Source organism: Nerophis lumbriciformis, linkage group LG24 (genome assembly GCF_033978685.3).
Source record: "Nerophis lumbriciformis linkage group LG24, RoL_Nlum_v2.1, whole genome shotgun sequence".
NCBI classification, from domain to species: Eukaryota; Metazoa; Chordata; class Actinopteri; order Syngnathiformes; family Syngnathidae; genus Nerophis; species Nerophis lumbriciformis.
In genome coordinates, this window is record NC_084571.2 from 17865001 (window position 1) to 17884867 (window position 19867).

Consider the following 19867-nt stretch of genomic DNA (forward strand, 5'->3'; position numbering starts at 1 on the left):
ACCTGGGACGTCAGGGCAACAGGTCTGAAGTCGTTTGAGCCTGATGGGATGGGCTTCTTGGGCACCGGCACTATGCAGGATGTTTTCCATAGCACTGGTATCCGTTCTAGCTTCAGACTCAGGTTGAAGATGGAGTGCAGGATCCCAGTTAGCTGAGCAGCGCAAGTCTTCAGGACCCAGGGGTTGACTCGATCAGGGCCTGCTGACTTAGCTGGATTGAATCTCTCCAGCTGCCGTCTTACATGTCCGAGTGTCAGACACACCGGGCTGGCTTTCTCAGTGGGGGTGGAAGTGGGGGAGGGGGGCAAGAAACAGCTGTGGCAGGTAAAAGAGAAGGAGTTTGTGTATTGAAGTTTAGGGGAGGTGTGAGAACAGGAGTAGTGGGGGGAGGGCCAGTAAGGGGTGCATTGCTAAATCTATTGAAAAACAAATTCAGCTCGTTGGCTCTATCTACACCCCCATTCAGCAGTTTGGCTTTATTGTTGAAGCCTGTGATGCTGCACACGGCGTACTCCTTTTTTTTTGTTCGCCAAAGACCGCACGTTCCCCATGAGGACAAAGGGGATTGCAGGCTTAAATTTCCTTCTGCGCTCCTTCATCTTTATGCCGGCACGGCGTCCCCTGCGCTTTTTCCGTAGTTCCACGGCAAGGTCCGGCCACGTTCCCCATAGCGCTGGTAAGGAGAGCGCAAACAGTTCCTCGCGTGTGTAGACAAAAGGTCTACTGCTCCGTTGATCAAAGCCAAACACAAAACGCCCCGAAAAGAAAAAGAAAAGTAACGAAAACACACAAAAGCGCACAAGAACCATAATTAGTGGTTTATGGAAGGTAAGAGATTAAAAAAAAGCAAGAAAAGTTAAGAATAATACCAAAAATAAAGTAAAATGAAAGGAATTTAAAGGAGCTACTGTGATGTGCTGCCACTCTTCCAGGCGCACGCACAAACTTGCAGTGTTTATATTGTACATATTACATGTTGTTATGAAGGTGTCTGTTACTACATTATATATATACTTGCAGTGTGTATATTGTACATATTACATATTGTTTTGAAGGTGTATGTAACTACATTAAATATATACTTGCAGTGTGTATATTGTACATATTACAAACCCCGTTTCCATATGAGTTGGGAAATTTTGTTAGATGTAAATATAAACGGAATACAATGATTTGCAAATCCTTTTCAACCCATATTCAATTGAATGCACTACAAAGACAAGATATTTGATGCTCAGAGTCATTAACTTTTAAAAGGCATGTTCACCACTGTGTTGCATCACCTTTTCTTTTAACAACACTCAATAAACGATTGGGAACTGAGGAAACTAATTGTTGAAGCTTTGAAAGTGGAATTCTTTCCCATTCTTGTTTTATGTATAGCTTCAGTCGTTCAACAGTCCGGGGTCTCCGCTGTCGTATTTTACGCTTCATAATGTGCCACACATTTTTGATGGGAGACAGGTCTGGACTGCAGGCGCGCCAGGAAAGTACCCGCACTCTGTTTTTACGAAGCCACGCTGTTGTAACACGTGCTGAATGTGGCTTGGCATTGTCTTGCTGAAATAAGCAGGGGCGTCTATGAAAAAAAAGACGGCACTTAGATGGCAGCATATGTTGTTCCAAAACCTGTATGTACCTTTCAGCATTAATGGTGTCTTCACAGATGTGTAAGTTACCCATGCCAAGGGCACTAATGCACCCCCATACCATCACAGATGCTGGCTTTTGAACTTTGCGTCGATAACAGTCTGGATGGTTCACTTCCCCTTTGGTCCGGATGACACGATGTCGAATATTTCCAAAAACAATTTGAAATGTGGACTTGTCAGACCACAGAACACTTTTCCACTTTGTATGAGTCCATCTTAGATGATCTCGGACCCAGACAAGCCGGCGGCGTTTCTGGATGTTGTTGATAAATGGCTTTCGCTTTGCATAGTAGAGCTTTAACTTGCACTTACAGATGTAGCGACCAACTGTATTTAGTGACAGTGGTTTTCTGAAGTGTTCCTGAGCCCATGTGGTGATATCCTTTAGAGATTGATGTCGGTTTTTGACACAGTGCCGTCTGAGGGATCGAAGGTCACGGTCATTCAATGTTGGTTTCCGGCCATGCCGCTTACGTGGAGTGATTTCTCCAGATTCTCTGAACCTTTTGATGATATTATGGACCGTAGATGTTGAAATCCCTAAATTTCTTGCAATTGCACTTTGAGAAACGTTGTTCTTAAACTGTTTGACTATTTGCTCACGCAGTTGTGGACAAAGGCGTGTACCTCGTTCCATCCTTTCTTGTGAAAGACTGAGCATTTTTTGGGAAGCTGTTTTTATACCCAATCATGGCACCCACCTGTTCCCAATTAGCCTGCACACCTGTGGGATGTTCCAAATAAGTGTTTGATGAGCATTCCTCAATTTTATCAGTATTTATTGCCTCCTTTCCCAACTTCTTTGTCACGTGTTGCTGGCATCAAATTCTAAAGTTAATGATTATTTGCAAAAAAAAAAAAATGTTGATCAGTTTGAACATCAAATATGTTGTCTTTGTAGCATATTCAACTGAATATGGGTTGAAAATTATTTGCAAATCATTGTATTTCGTTAATATTTACATCTAACACGATTTCCCAACTCATATGGAAACGGGGTTTGTACATATTGTTATGAAGGTGTCTGTTACTACATGATATATATACTTGCAGTGTGTATATAAAACATATTACATATTGTTATGAAGGTGTCTGTTACTACATGATATATACACTTGCAGAGTGTATATTGTACATATTGTTATGAAGGTGTCTGTTACTACATAATAAATACACTTGCAGAGTGTATATTGTACATATTACATATTGTTATGAAGGTGTCTGTTACTACATAATAAATATACTTGCAATGTGTATATTGTACATATTACATATTGTTATGAAGGTGTCTGTTACTACATTATATATAAGCTTGCAGTGTGTGTATTGTACATATTACATATTGTTATAAAGGTGTCTGTTACTACATTGTATATATACTTGCAGTGTGTATATAAAATATATTACATATTGTTATGAAGGTGTCTGTTACTACATAATAAATATACTTGCAATGTGTATATTGTACATATTACATATTGTTATGAAGGTGTCTATTACTACATTATATATATACTTGCAGTGTGTATATTGTACATATTACATATTGTTATGAAGGTGTCTGTTACTACATTATATATAAACTTGCAGTGTGTGTATTGTACATATTATATATTGTTATGAAGGTGTCTGTTACTACATTATATATATACTTGCAGTGTGTATATTGTACATATTACATATTGTTATGAAGGTGTCTGTTACTACATTATATATATATACTTGCAGTTCTCACCGTGAACAGAGGTGGATCTTTACTGTGAGGGTGGAAGCCCTTCTGCTTGCAGGAGGAGATCTCGTTGGTTCCTCGCTCCGTCAGTTTGAAGTAGCCGATCCTGCCAGAGCACACCTGCTTTTAGGGGAGAGCTAAGGTTTTGTCTGGCCGCCGCCCTCACTCACTCACTCACTCACTCACTCACTCATTGAACTTGGGCGAACACACGATGGCGATGGCCTCAGGCAGCATCATCTGGTAGGAGCAGTGAGTGTGCAGGTCTACACTGGACAGGAAGGCCGTCTGTGTGGGGTGTGTCTGCAGAGATCAGTTCACATTAGTTAATGTTGTTGAAAGGATGGTGACAGAGTGAATCATACATCAAGACCCACATGGATCCATATGTGTATGTTGTTGAAAGGATGGTGACAGGGTGAATCAGACGTCAACACTCACATGGATCCATATGATTATGTTTTGAAAGGATGGTGACAGGGTGAATCATACGTCAAGACTCACATGGATCCATATGTGTATGTTGTTGAAAAGATGGTGACAGGGTGAATCATACGTCAACACTCACATGGATCCATATGTTTATGTTGTTGAAAGGATGGTGACAGGGTGAATAAGACGTCAACACTCACATGGATCCATATGTGTATGTTGTTGAAAGGATGGTGACAGGGTGAATCAGACGTCAACACTCACATGGATCCATATGATTATGTGTTTGAAAGGATGGTGACAGGGTGAATCATACGTCAACACTCACATGGATCCATGTGTATGTTGTTGAAAAGATGGTGACAGGGTGAATCAGACATCAACACTCACATGGATCCATTATGTTTATGTTGTTGAAAGGATGGTGACGGGGTGAATCATACGGCAACACTCACATAGATCCATATGTGTATGTTGTTGAAAAGATGTTGACAGGGTGAATCAGACGTCAACACTCACATGGATCCATATGATTATGTTTTGAAAGGATGGTGACAGGGTGAATCATACGTCAAGACTCACATGGATCCATATGTGTATGTTGTTGAAAAGATGGTGACAGGGTGAATCATACGTCAACACTCACATGGATCCATGTTTATGTTGTTGAAAGGATGGTGACAGAGTGAATCATACGTCAACACTCACATGGATCCATATGTGTATGTTGTTGAAAGGATGGTGACAGGGTGAATCAGAGGTCAACACTCACATGGATCCATATGATTATGTGTTTGAAAGGATGGTGACAGGGTGAATCATACGTCAACACTCACATGGATCCATGTGTATGTTGTTGAAAAGATGGTGACAGGGTGAATCAGACATCAACACTCACATGGATCCATTATGTTTATGTTGTTGAAAGGATGGTGACGGGGTGAATCATACGGCAACACTCACATGGATCCATGTGTATGTTGTTGAAAAGATGGTAACGGTGAATCAGACGTCAACACTCACATGGATCCATGTGTATGTTGTTGTAAGGATGGTGACAGGGTGAATCAGACTTCAACACTCACATGGATCCATATGTGTATGTTGTTGTAAGGATGGTGACAGGGTGAATCAGACGTCAACACAGACATGGATCCATATGTGTATGTTGTTGTAAGGATGGTGACAGGGTGAATCAGATGTCAACACTCACATGGATCCATATGTGTATGTTGTTGTAAGAATGGTGACAGGGTGAATCAGACGTCAACACTCACATGGATCCATATGTGTATGTTGTTGTAAGGATGGTGACAGGGTGAATCAGACGTCAACACTCACATGCATCCATAAGTTTATGTTGTTGATATGACGGTGACAGGGTGAATCAGATGTCAACACTCACATGAATCCATATGTGTATGTTGTTGTAAGGATGGTGACAGGGTGAATCAGACGTCAACACTCACATGGATCCATATGTGTATGTTGTTGAAAGGTTGGTGACAGGGTGAATCAGACGTCAACACTCACATGGATCCATATGTGTATGTTGTTCAAAGGATGGTGACAGGGTGAATCATACGTCAACACTCACATGGATCCATATGTGTATGTTGTTGTAAGGATGGTGACAGGGTGAATCAGACGTCAACACTCACATGCATCCATAAGTTTATGTTGTTGATATGACGGTGACAGGGTGAATCAGATGTCAACACTCACATGAATCCATATGTGTATGTTGTTGTAAGGATGGTGACAGGGTGAATCAGACGTCAACACTCACATGGATCCATATGTGTATGTTGTTGAAAGGTTGGTGACAGGGTGAATCAGACGTCAACACTCACATGGATCCATATGTGTATGTTGTTCAAAGGATGGTGACAGGGTGAATCATACGTCAACACTCACATGGATCCATATGTGTATGTTGTTGTAAGGATGGTGACAGGGTGAATCAGACGTCAACACTCACATGCATCCATAAGTTTATGTTGTTGATATGACGGTGACAGGGTGAATCAGATGTCAACACTCACATGAATCCATATGTGTATGTTGTTGTAAGGATGGTGACAGGGTGAATCAGACGTCAACACTCACATGGATCCATATGTGTATGTTGTTCAAAGGATGGTGACAGGGTGAGTCAGACGTCAACACTCACATGGATCCATCCCAGCGTGATGAGGTCATACTGGTCCTGGATGAGGAAGAGCTCCTCCTCGTTCTCGGTGTCACAATAATCGGGTCCTCCACACTGCTTGGGAACGATGACGTGTGTCACGGTGAACATGTTCCTGGTCTGGAAGAGAAGAAGATTATCACATGACTTCCTGTATTGACTACTACTGTATCTTGTTGAAGTGGACAAGCTTAGAAACATTCTCAATGATGTGTGTCAGTATCAGCCTTGTATGAACGATACTGCCCCTGTGAATACATGCTGGGGGGCAGGAACTTTCCCCCTATCCTAGTCAGGATAGAAGGAAAGATGAATGCAACCTAATAGAGCTTGAGAGGAAGGAGAGAAAGTGCCCAAAGATAGGTGTGCCAAGCACTTTTTTCAAAAAGACTTGAGGCTGGAATTGCAGCCAAAGGTGGAATGACTAAGTATTGATCAGAGGCTCTCCATACTTATGTACATGATTTTATTTTTAATACGTTGGATGTTTTTTAAAAACAAACTTTTTGCATTGTCATTACGGGGTATTGTGTGCAGAATTTTGAGGACACAAACAAATGTATTCCATGTAGGAATAAGGCAGTAACAAAAGTGAAGCGCTGTGAGTACTTCCTGTACGTGCTTCCTGGATGTACTTCCTGTACGTGCTTCCTGTATGTGCTTCCTGTATGTACTTCCTGTATGCACTTCCTGTATGAACTTCCTGTATGTGTAGGATGGCTTGTCAGCATTCCTACCAGTTTTCCACACAGGATGCCGCACGTCTCCACGGCCCGGCTGGTGTTGGCCTCCGCCAGGCGCAGGAAGTGCCTACACAGCTCTGAAGGAACCGCCAGCTGCCGAAGAGCATCCACCGTCACATCTGCAGATACACACAAGGCAAGGACATTGTGGGGACCTGCCCAGACCAGGAATCACAACATAATAGGACATTGTGGGGACCTGCCCAGACCAAGAATCACAACATAATAGGACATTGTGGGGACCTGCCCAGACCAGGAATCACAACATAATAGGACATTGTGGGGACCTGCCCAGACCAGGAATCACAACATAATAGGACATTGTGGGGACCTGCCCAGACCAAGAATCACAACATAATAGGACATTGTGGGGACCTGCCCAGACTAAGAATCACAACATAATAGGACATTGTGGGGACCTGCCCAGACCAGGAATCACAACATAATAGGACATTGTGGGGACCTGCCCAGACCAGGAATCACAACATAATAGGACATTGTGGGGACCTGCCCAGACCAAGAATCACAACATAATAGGACATTGTGGGGACCTGCCCAGACCAAGAGTCACAACATAATAGGACATTGTGGGGACCTTCCAAGATAAGGAATCAAAACAAAAATAATCAAATTGTGGGGACCTTCCCAGACAAGAACCAGAATCAAGTAATCACATTGTAGGGACCTTCCCAGACAAGAATCAGAACACAATAATCACACTGTGGGGACGTTCCCAGACAAGAAACAGAACAAAATAATCACATTGTGGGGACCTGCCCAGACCAGGAATCACAACATAATAGGACATTGTGGGGACCTGCCCAGACCAGGAATCACAACATAATAGGACATTGTGGGGACCTGCCCAGACCAGGAATCACAACATAGTAGGACATTGTGGGGACCTTCCAAGATAAGGAATCAGAACAAAAATAATCACACTGTGGGGACCTTTCCAGACAAGAATCCGAACCAAATAATCACATTGTGGGGACCTTTCCAGACAAGAATCAGAACAAAATAATTACATTGTAGGGACCTTCCCAGACAAGAATCGGACCCAAGTAATCACATTGTGGGGACCTTCTCAGACAAGAATACGAACCAAATAATCCCATTGTAGGGACCTTCCCAGACAAGAACCAGAACAAAATAATCACAATGTGGGGACCTTCCCAGACAAGAACCAGAACAAAATTATCACATTGTGGGGACCTTCCCAGACAAGAACCAGAACAACATAATCACAATGTGGGGACCTTCCCAGACAAGAACCAGAACAAAATAATCACATTGTGGGGACCTTCCCAGACAAGAACCAGAACAAAATAATAACATTGTGAGGGAGTACATGTGATCGCAGGGATTTCAACCATGCTGAGCTTAAAGTAGTACTGCCCAAATTCCATCAGCACGTAAAATGTGCCACCAGAGGTGTAAACACCTACTCTAACATAAAGCAGGGCTATAGAGCTATACAACTACCTCACCTTGCCTTCTCAGATCACATGTCACCAGCATACACCCCTCTCAGGAAAAAAGCTCCCCCCACAACCAGGATTGTTCAAGTGTGGCCAGATGGAGCTACAGAGCAGTTGCAAGACTGCTTTGAAAGCAACGACTGGTACATCTTTGTACACCAGGACCTGGAAATGTACTCCTCATCTGTTTTAGGCTACATCAAACACTGTGTAGACACAGTCACAGTGGACAGCTGTATCCGGGTGTACCCTAACCAGAAACCCTGGATGACCAGAGAGGTCAAAATCCTGTTGAAGGAGAGAAATCGTGCTTTCAGAAATGGAGACGAGGTACTCTACAAAGCGTCAAGAATCCGTTTGGACAAAGGCATTAGGAGGGCTAAAGCAACATACCAGCAGAAGACTGAGGGTCACTTCAGCAGCAATAACACAAGGCAGATGTGGCAAGGGGTCCAACACATCACCAACTACAAAACCAGCAACCGCGTCGCAGCCAGCGGGGACGCCTCATCAGCTGAGGAGTTAAACCACTTCTTCGCTCGTTTTGAGCTGGAGACACCGGAGGCCTCACCACAGCCACCAGCGCACGGCAGCAACATCCTCACGGTGCAGGTGCAGGAGGACAGGCGTACACTGCGAGCTGTAAACCCAAGGAAAGCGGTGGGACCAGATGGCGTGACAGGAAGGGTTCTGAAGGACTGTGCGGACCAACTGGCGAATGTCTTTACTAAGATATTCACCCAGTCCCTATCACAGGGCGTGATTCCACCTTGCCTAAAGTCCTCCACAATAATCCCCCTGCCAAAGAAGGTAAACGCCAGCAGCCCAAATGACTACCGGCCAGTAGCTCTTACACCAACCATCATGAAATGTTTGGAGGAACTGGTCCGAAGCCATATCACTGCTATCATACCACCTGCACTCGACCCTCACCAGTTTGCATATAGAGCAAACCGATCTACAGAGGATGCCATAGCAACAGTTCTTCATTCCACACTTACACATCTGGAAAAGCCAAGGAGCTATGTCAGGCTGCTCTTCATTGACTTCAGTAGTGCCTTTAACACCATTCTGTCCAGCAGACTGATTCCCAAGCTGCTGGAGTGAGGCCTGTCCTAACGGACCGCTCTCAGAGAGTGAAGGTCGGACACCATCTTGCCTCAATCGTCAGCGTCAGCACCTGTGCCCCACAGGGCTGTGTTTTAAGCCCCTTACTTTTCAGTCTTTACACCTATGACTGTATTCCCATCCATCCGAGCAATTCCATCATCAAATTTGCGGATGATACTACAGTGGTGGGGCTCATCACAGAAGGGGACGAGACTGCCTATAGAGAAGAGGTAAAGGCACTGTCAGACCACTATGCCAAAAATAACCTCATTCTCAACCCCACAAAGACCAAGGAGCTGATTGTTGATTTCAGGAAAAAAATCATGGGAGACTTCCTGGGCGTGAACATCTCAAGCAACATGACCTGGAAAAGCTAGACCACTGCACTCCAGAAAAAAGGTCAGCAAAGACTGTATTTTCTGAGAAGGCTGAGGAAAATAGATCTGGCTGATAACCTGCTCCTGTGCTTCTATCGCTGCTCCACTGACTCAATACTGACCTACGGTATCTCTGTGTGGTTTCCTAACTGCACGCTGGCAGAGAGAAAGAAATGACATCACTGCATGTCCTCTTACATCTCTAGAGGAGCTGTATAAGAGACACTGCAGCAGGAGAGCAAACTGCATCCTCAGGGACTCATCCCACCCAGGTCACCACTGGCTTGATCTCTTGCCCTCAGGGAGGCGCTATAAGAGCATCAAAGCAAGGACAAATAGACTGAAAAACAGCTTCTATTCTAGAGCTGTTATTGCCCTAAACTCTGCACTTACCTGAACACTCACCACTTGATTAACTTGCTTACCTCTGATAGAGATCTGCTGTGCAATATGTTTTTGACATTTTATTCTGTTTTTACATTTTAAACTTTTTTATTATTGTTTGTTGTCTTAAGACTATTTTATGTAGGTTGTTTTAAAAGCACTGAGCTGGATTGCTGTCCAATTTCGTTGTTTCCATACAATGACAATAGAAGTATTCTGATTCTGATTGTGGGGACCTTCCCAGACAAGAAGCAGAACAAAAATAATCACATTGTGGGACCTTTCCAGACAAGAAGCAGAACCAAATGATCACATTGTGGGGACCTTCCCAGACAAGAATCGGAACCAAATAATCACATTGTGGGGACCTTCCCAGACAAGAACAAGAACAAAATAATCACATTGTGGGGACCTTCCCTAACAACAACCAGAACAAAATAATCACATTGTGGGATCTTCCTAGACAAGAATACGAACCAAATAATCACATTGTGGGATCTTCCTAGACAAGAATACGAACCAAATAATCACATTGTGGGGACCTTCCCAGACAAGAATAGGAACCAAATAATTACATTGTGGGGACCTTCCCAGACAAGAATCAGAACCAAATAATCAGATTGTGGGGACCTTCCCAGACAGGAATACGAACCAAATAATCACATTGTGAGGACGTTCCCAGATAAGAACTAGGACAAAATAATCACATTGTGGGGACCTTCCCTAACAACAACCAGAACAAAATAATCACATTGTAGGGACCTTCCCAGACAAGAAAGAGAACAAAAATAATCACATTGTGGGGACCTACACAGACAAGAATCAAAACTAAATAATCACATTGTGGGGACCTTCTCAGACAAGAATCAGAACCAAATAATCACATTGTATGGGCCTTCTCAGACAACAACCAGAACAAAATAATCACACTGTGGGGACCTTCCCAGACAAGAGCCAGTACAAAATAATCACATTGTGGGGACAATCCCAGACAAGAAAACGAACCAAATAATCACATTGTGGGGACGTTCCCAGACAAGAACCAGAACAAAATAATGACATTGTGGGGACCTTCCCAGACAACAACCACAACAAAATAATCACATTGTGGGGACCATCCCAGACAAGAATACGAACCAAATAATAAAATTGTGGGGATCTTCCCAGACAAGAATACGAACAAAATAATCACATTATGGGGACCTTCCCAGACAAGGACCAGAACAAAATAATCACATTGTGGGGACCTATCCAGACAAGAACCAGAACAAAATAATCACATTGTGGGGACCTTCCCAGACAAGAACCAGAACAAAATAATCACATTGTGGGGACCTTCCCAGACAAGGACCAGAACAAAATAATCACATTGTGGGGACGTATCCAGACAAGAATTCAATGGCATAAACTCACTGTTGTTTCCTGGGCTGACCAATGAGCCGGGCTTGAGGGTGCGGTCAAAGGTGGGCAGGGACACGACTGCGGAGGTGCGATTGTCTTGGTGGTTGATGCCGCCGGACATGTCCCTGGGACCGAGCGGGTCGTTGGGCGAGAGGGCGGGGGGCCCCTGCATGCCAGGAATGAGCGGCGTGTCGGGGGCTGGGGCGGAGGGCGTGGCAAACTCCAGCAGCACGCGTTGGCGCTCCCTCTCCAGCTCTTGGCGGCGGATCATCTCCTCGAAGGCACTGAACTGTTCCTGTTCCTGCTGGCGCCGCGTCATCACGGCCACACGCTCACGCTCCTCATCCAGCGCTCGCTGCCGGGACTGTTCTAACGCCTGCGCCTCCTCCTCCGCCTTCTGCAAGGTCAAAGGTCAGCTGTCGCACGCAACTCAAACACTTGACCTTCATGAGTTGGTGTCAAACTTTGACATAAAAGACCTGTTCCCCTTAAATATTGTCGTCTAATCTGTGTTAACGAGTTCTTTAGTCCCTCCCACCTCACAGGTGTGTCTAAATCTGTTAGTGGGCATTTCTTCTTTAGTCCCTCCCACCTCACAGGTGTGTCTAATCTGTGTTAGTGAGTATTTCTTCTTTAGTCCCTCCCACCTCACAGGTGTGTCTAATCACTGTTAGTGAGGGTTTCTTCTTTAGTCCCTCCCACCTTACAGGTGTCTAAACTGTGTTAGTGAGCATTTCTTCTTTAGTCCCTCCCACCTCACAGGTGTGTCTAAATCTGTTTTAGTGAGCATTTCTTCTTTAGTCCCTCCCACCTCACAGGTGTGTCTAATCTGTGTTAGTGAGTATTTCTTCTTTAGTCCCTCCCACCTCACAGGTGTGTCTAACCACTGTTAGTGAGCATTTCTTCTTTAGTCCCTCCCACCTTACAGGTGTCTAAACTGTGTTAGTGAGCATTTCTTCTTTAGTCCCTCCCACCTCACAGGTGTGTCTAAATCTGTTTTAGTGAGCATTTTCTCTTTAGTCACTCCTGCCTGTCAGGTGTGTCTAATCTTTGTTAGTGAGCATTTCTTCTTTAGTCCCTCCCATCTCACAGGTAAATCTAATCTGTGTTAGTGAGTATTTCTTCTTTAGTCCCTCCCACCTCAAAGGTGTGTCTAAAACTGTGTTAGTAAGCATTTCTTCTGTAGTCCCTCCCACCTCAGCTGTGTCTAATCTGTGTTAGTGTGCATTTCTTCTTGAGTCCCTCCCACCTCACGTGTGTGTCTAATCTGTGTTAGTGAGCCTTTCTTCTTTAGTCCCTCCCACCTCACAGGTGGGTCTAATCTGTGTTAACGAGTTCTTTAGTCCCTCCCACCTCACAGGTGTGTCTAAATCTGTTAGTGGGCATTTCTTCTTTAGTCCCTCCCACCTCACAGGTGTGTCTAAATCTGTTAGTGAGCATTTCTTCTTTAGTCCCTCCCACCTCACAGGTGTGTCTAAAACTGTGTTAGTGGGCATTTCTTCTTTAGTCCCTCCCACCTCACAGGTGTGTCTAAATCTGTTAGTGAGCATTTCTTCTTTAGTCCCTCCCACCTCACAGGTGTGTCTAAATCTGTTACTGAATATTTCTTCTTTAGTCTCTCCCACCTCAAAGGTGCGTCTAAACAGTGTTAGTGAGCCTTTCTTCTTTAGTCCCTCCCACCTGACAGGTGGGTCTTATCTGTGTTAACAAGTTCTTTATTCCCTCCCACCTCACAGGTGTGTCTAAATCTGTTTTAATGAGCCTTTTCTCTTTAGTCACTCCCGCCTCAAAGGTGTGTCTAACCTGTGTTAGTGAGCATTTCTTCTTTAGTCCCTCCCACCTCACATGTAAATCTAATCTGTGTTAGTGAGTATTTCTTCTTTAGTCCCTCCCACCTCACAGGTGTGTCTAAAACTGTGTTAGTAAGCATTTCTTCTGTAGTCCCTTCCACCTCACAGGTGTGTCTAATCTGTGTTAGTGAGCCTTTCTTCTTTAGTCCCTCCTACCTCACAGGTGTGTCTAACCAGTGTTAGTGAGCATTTCTTCTTTAGTCCCTCCCACCTCACAGGTGTGTCTAATCTGTGTTAGTGAGTATTTCTTCTTTAGTCCCTCCCACCTCACAGGTGTGTCTAAATCTGTTACTGAATATTTCTTCTTTAGTCTCTCCCACCTCAAAGGTGCGTCTAAACAGTGTTAGTGAGCATTTCTTCTTTAGTCCCTCCCACCTCACAGGTGTGTCTAATCTGTGTTAGTGAGTATTTCTTCTTTAGTCCCTCCCACCTCACAGGTGTGTCTAAATCTGTGTTAGTGAGTATTTCTTCTTTAGTCCCTCCCACCTCACAGGTGTGTCTAAATCTGTTAGTGGGCATTTCTTCTTTAGTCCCTCCCACCTCACAGGTGTGTCTAACCAGTGTTAGTGAGCATTTCTTCTTTAGTCCCTCCCACCTCACAGGTGTGTCTAATCTGTGTTAGTGAGTATTTCTTCTTTAGTCCCTCCCACCTCACAGGTGTGTCTAAATCTGTTACTGAATATTTCTTCTTTAGTCTCTCCCACCTCAAAGGTGCGTCTAAACAGTGTTAGTGAGCATTTCTTCTTTAGTCCCTCCCACCTCACAGATGGATCTAATCTGTGTCTACGAGTTCTTTAGTCCCTCCCACCTCACAGGTGTGTCTAAATCTGTTTTAGTGAGCATTTATTCTTAAGTCACTCCCACCTCACAGGTGTGTCTAATCTGTGTTAGTGAGCATTTCTTCTTTAGTCCCTCCCACCTCACAGGTGTGTCTAAATGTGTGTTAGTGAGCCTTTCTTATTTAGTCCCTCCCACCTCACAGGTGTGTCTAATCTGTGTTAGTGAGCATTTCTTCTTTAGTCCCTCCCACCTCACAGGTGTGTCTAATCTGTGTTAGTGAGCATTTCTTCTTTAGTCCCTCCCACCTCACAGGTGTGTCTGATCTGTGTTAGTGAGCATTTTTTCTTTAGTCCCTCCCACCTCACAGATTCACTATTAGTGAATATTTCTTCTTTAGTCCCTCCCACCTCAAAGGTGCATCTAAACAGTGTTAGTGAGCATTTTTTCTTTAGTCCCTCCCACCTCACAGGTGGATCTAATCTGTGTTTACGAGTTCTTTAGTCCCTCCCACCTCACAGGTGTGTCTAAATCTGTTTTAGTGAGCCTTTATTCTAAAGTCACTCCCACTTCACAGGTGTGTCTAATCTGTGTTAGTAAGCATTTCTTCTGTAGTCCCTCCCACCTCACAGGTGTGTCTAATCTGTGTTAGTGAGTATTTCTTCTGTAGTCCCTCCCACCTCACAGGTGTGTCTAACCAGTGTTAGTGAGCATTTCTTCTTTAGTCCCTCCCACCTCACAGGTGGATCTAATCTGTGTTAACGAGTTCTTTAGTCCCTCCCACCTCACAGGTGTGTCGAAATCTGTTAGTATTTCTTCTTTAGTCCCTCCCACCTCACAGGTGTGTCTAATCAGTGTTAGTGAGCATATTATCTTTAGTCCCTTCCACCTCACAGATTCACTGTTAGTGAATATTTCTTCTTAAGTCCCTCCCACCTCAAAGGTGCATCTAAACAGTGTTAGTGAGCATTTTTTCTTTAGTCCCTCCCACCTCACAGGTGGATCTAATCTGTGTTTACGAGTTCTTTAGTCCCTCCCACCTCACAGGTGTGTCTAAATCTGTTTTAGTGAGCCTTTATTCTTAAATCACTCCCACCTCACAGGTGTGTCTAAATCTGTGTTAGTAAACATTTCTTCTGTAGTCCCTCCCACCTCACAGGTGTGTCTAAATCTGTTAGTGAATATTTCTTCTTTAGTCCCTCCCACCTCACAGGTGTGTCTAAATCTGTTAGTGAATATTTCTTCTTTAGTGCCTCCCACCTCACAGGTGTGTCTAAATCTGTTAGTGAATATTTCTTCTTTAGTCCCTCCCACCTCAAAGGTGCGTCTAAACAGTGTTAGTGAGCATTTCTTCTTTAGTCCCTCCCACCTCACAGGTGGATCTAATCTGTGTTTACGAGTTCTTTAGTCCCTCCCACCTCACAGGTGTGTCTAATCTGTGTTAGTGAGCATTTCTTCTTTAGTCCCTCCCACCTCACAGGTGCGTCTAAACTGTGTTAGTGAGCATTTATTCTGTAGTCCCTCCCACCTCACAGGTGTGTCTAAATCTGTTTTAGTGAGCCTTTTCTCTTTAGTCACTCCCGCCTCAAAGGTGTGTCTAATCTGTGTTAGTGAGCATTTCTTCTTTAGTCCCTCCCATCTCACAGGTATGTCTAAAACTGTGTTAGTAAGCATTTCTTCTGTAGTCCCTCCCACCCCAGGTGTGTCTAACCTGTGTTAGTGTGCATTTCTTCTTTGGTCCCCCCCACCTCACAGGTGTGTCTAATCTGTGTTAATGAGCATTTCTTCTTTAGTCCCTCCCACCTCACAGGTGTGTCTAATCTGTGTTAGTGAGCCTTTCTTCTTAAGTCCCTCCCACCTCACAGGTGGGTCTAATCTTTGTTAGTGAGCATTTCTTCTTTAGTCCCCCCCCCACCTCACAGGTGGGTCTAATCTGTGTTAACGAGTTCTTTAGTCCCTCCCACCTCACAGGTGTGTCTAAATCTGTTAGTGGGCATTTCTTCTTTAGTCCCTCCCACCTCACAGGTGTGTCTAATCAGTGTTAGTGAGCATTTCTTCTTTCGTCCCTCCCACCTCACAGGTGGGTCTAAATCTGTTAGTGAACATTTCTTCTTTAGTCCCTCCCACCTCACAGGTGTGTTTGATCAGTGTTAGTGAGCATTTCTTCTTTCGTCCCTCCCACCTCACAGGTGGGTCTAAATCTGTTAGTGAGCATTTCTTCTTTAGTTCCTCCCACCTCACAGGTGGGTCTAATCTGTGTTAGTGAGCCTTTATTCTTTAATCCCTCCCACCTCACAGCTGTGTCATATCAAGGTGCTGATTAAACAGAATTATTATTGCACAGGTGTGTCTAAATCTGTGTTAGTGAGCATTTGGAAGTGGAAGTCAGAAGTGGTCCAGCCCTAGGCGAAGGTGCAAGGTGTGTCTAAGGACACTCATCCAGTCTTGTGGTGGGATATCCTTCCCAGTTCCTGGACTGTGACCAGGAAGTTTACCTTCTTGACCAGGTACTGTGCATACTCTTGTTCAAATCTCCTGGTCAGAGCTTTCTTTAAGATCTCGGCCTGAGGGAAAGCCACGTCCTTCAGTTTCTGTAGAAGAAGGACAAGTGTTAGAGGAGGTGTGCAGGTGAGACATCTCAGGTGTACCTTCAGTGTGTTAGAGGAGGTGTGCAGGTGAGACATCTCAGGTGTACCTTCTGTGTGTTAGAAGAGGTGTGCAGGTGAGACATGTCAAGTGTACCTTCAGTGTGTTAGAGGAGCTGTGCAGGTGAGACATCTCAGGTGTACCTTCAGTGTGTTAGAGGAGGTGTGCAGGTGAGACACGTCAAGTGTACCTTCAGTGTGTTAGAGCAGTGTTTTTCAACCACTGTGCCGCGGTGTGCCGTGAGATACAGTCTGGTGTGCCGTGGGAGATGATCTAATTTCACCTATTTGGGTTAAAAATATTTTTTGCAAAGTAGTAATTATAGTCTGCAAATTATGTGTTGTTGATGAGTGTCGGTGCTGTCTAGAGCTCGGCAGAGTAACCGTGTAATACTCTTCCATATCAGTAGGTGGCAGCCGGTAGCTCATTGCTTTGTAGATGTCGGAAACAGCGGGAGGCAGCGTGTAGGTAAAAAGGTATCTAATGCTTAAACAAAAAATAAACAAAAATGTGAGTGCCCCTAGGAAAAGGCATTGAAGCTTAGGGAAGGCTATGTAGAATGAAACTAAAACTGAACTGGCTACAAAGTAAACAGAATGCTGGACAACAGCAAAGACTTACTGTGGAGCAAAGACGGCATCTACAATGTACAACCAAACATGACATGACAATCAACAATGTTCCCACAAAGAAGACTAAAAACAACTGAAATATTCTCGATTGCTAAAACAAAGCAGGTGCGGGAAATATTGCTCAAAGGAAGACATGAAACTGCTACAGGAAAATACCAAAAAAATAGGAAAAGCCACCAAAATAGGAGCGCAAGACAAGAAGTAAAACACTACACACAGGAAAACAGCAAAAAACTCAAAATAAGTCAGGGAGTGATGTGACAGGTGGTGACAGTACACCTACTTTGAGACAAGACCTATATTGATACAGTACACCTACTCTGAGACAATACCTATATTGATACAGTACACCTACTTTGAGACAAGACCTATATTGATACAGTACACCTACTTTGAGACAAGAACTATATTGATACAGTACACCTACTTTGAGACAAGACCTATATTGATACAGTACACCTACTTTGAGACAAGAACTATATTGATACAGTACACCTACTTTGACACAAGACCTATATTGATACATGGTTGGTTATGGTTTAAAGTCATATCCAACAATTGTGATAACGACTTTTTACTGTCAACTGAGTTTCGTTTTTTTTAATGATTTCTGGTGGTGGTGTGCCTCCAGATTTTTTCAACGCAACAAATGTAAATGTGCCTTGGCTCAAAAAAGGTTGAAAAACACTGTTAGAGGAGGTGTGCAGGTGAGACATGTCAGGTGTACCTTCAGTGTGTTAGAGCAGTGGTTCTCAACCTTTTTTCAGTGATGTACCCCCTGTGAACATTTTTTTAATTCAAGTACCCCCTAATCAGTGCAAAGCGTTTTTGGTTGAACAAAAGAGAAAAATAAGTAAAATACAGCACTATGTCATCAGTTTCTGATTTATTAAATTGTATAACAGTGCAAAATATTGCTCATTTGTTGTGGCCTTTCTTGAACTATTTGAAAAAAAAGATATAAAAATAACTAAAAACTTGTTGAAAAATAAACAAGTGATTCAATTATAAATAAAGATTTCTACACATAGAAGTAATCATCAACTTAAAGTGCCCTCTTTGGGGATTGCAATAGAGATCCATCTGGATTCATGAACTTAATTCTAAACATTTCTTCACAAAAAAAGAAATCTTTAACATCAATATTTATGAAACATGTCCACAAAAAATCTAGCTGTCAACACTGAATATTGCATTGTTGCATTTCTTTTCGCAGTTCTTTTTGACAGACATTTTTTTTTAAATCTCACGTACCCCTTGGCATACCTTCAAGTATCCCCAAGGGTACACGTACCCCCATTTGAGAACCACTGTGTTAGAGGAGGTGTGCAGGTGAGACATGTCAGTTGTACCTTCAGTGTGTTAGAGGAGGTGTGCAGGTGAGACATGTCAGGTGTACCTTCTGTGTGTTAGAGGTGGTGTGCAGGTGAGACATGTCAGGTGTACCTTCTGTGTGTTAGAGGTAGTGTGCAGGTGAGACATGTCAGGTGTACCTTCAGTGTGTCCTTCTTACCTTCAGTGTGTCTTTCTTCTCAGGGATGTTGGCCGTCTTGTAGTCCCGATGCCTGGGCAGTTTTTCTATGAAGAGACTTGAGGACAAGACAAAGGTTCTTCATGTGATGTGGGACACAGTCAGGGAGGCATGTGACTCACCTGATGTATGTGTTGTAGAGGACTAAGGTGATGTATGTGTTGTAGAGGACTAAGGTAAAGTACCAATGATTGTCACACACACACACTAGGTGGGGCGAAATTATTCTCTGCATTTGACCCATCACCCTTGATCACCCCCTGGGAGGTGAGGGGAGCAGTGGGCAGCAGCGGTGGCCACGCCCGGGAATCATTTTTGGTGATTTAACCCCCAATTCCAACACTTGATGCTGAGTGCCAAGCAGGGAGGTAATGGGTCCCATTTTTATAGTCTGTGGTATGACTCGGCCGGGGTTTGAACTCACAACCTACCGATCTCAGGGCGGACACTCTAACCACTAGGCCACTGAGTAGGTTGTAGAGGACTAAGGTGATGCATGTGTTGTAGAGGACTAAGGTGATGCATGTGTTGTAGAGGACTAAGGTGACGCATGTGTTGTAGAGGACTAAGGTGATGCATGTGTTGTAGAAGACTAAGGTGATGCATGTGTTGTAGAGGACTAAGGTGACGCATGTGTTGTAGAGGACTAAGGTGATGCATGTGTTGTAGAAGACTAAGGTGATGCATGTGTTGTAGAGGACTAAGGTGACGCATGTGTTGTAGAGGACTAAGGTGATGCATGTGTTGTAGAAGACTAAGGTGACGCATGTGTTGTAGAGGACTAAGGTGATGCATGTGTTGTAGTGACTAAGATGATGCATGTGTTGTAGAGGACTAAGGTGATGCATGTGTTGTAGAGGACTAAGGTGATGCATGTGTTGTAGAGGACTAAGGCGACGCATGTTTTATAGAGGACTAAGGTGATGCATGT

At 43.8% G+C, this 19867-nt stretch overlaps 1 protein-coding gene across 3 annotated transcripts in view; it reads right to left on the bottom strand.

Annotated features, from left to right (window-relative positions):
* Nucleotides 1-19867, bottom strand: part of LOC133620329 (STAM-binding protein-like A) — a 36264-nt gene that overhangs the window by 4168 nt on the left and 12229 nt on the right. For 2 of the 3 annotated variants that reach the window (XM_061981738.2, XM_061981737.2), the window contains exons 3-9: nucleotides 18919-18994; nucleotides 16623-16718; nucleotides 11513-11897; nucleotides 6742-6866; nucleotides 5987-6124; nucleotides 3572-3684; nucleotides 3388-3487 (exon numbers count right to left, since the gene is read on the bottom strand). In XM_061981738.2, the coding sequence (XP_061837722.2) occupies nucleotides 3388-3487; nucleotides 3572-3684; nucleotides 5987-6124; nucleotides 6742-6866; nucleotides 11513-11897; nucleotides 16623-16718; nucleotides 18919-18994 (1033 nt within the window). Of the gene's footprint in view, nucleotides 724-3387; nucleotides 3488-3571; nucleotides 3685-5986; nucleotides 6125-6741; nucleotides 6867-11512; nucleotides 11898-16622; nucleotides 16719-18918; nucleotides 18995-19867 lie in introns of all 3 variants that reach the window. The other variant, XM_061981739.2, reaches the window with a different exon arrangement.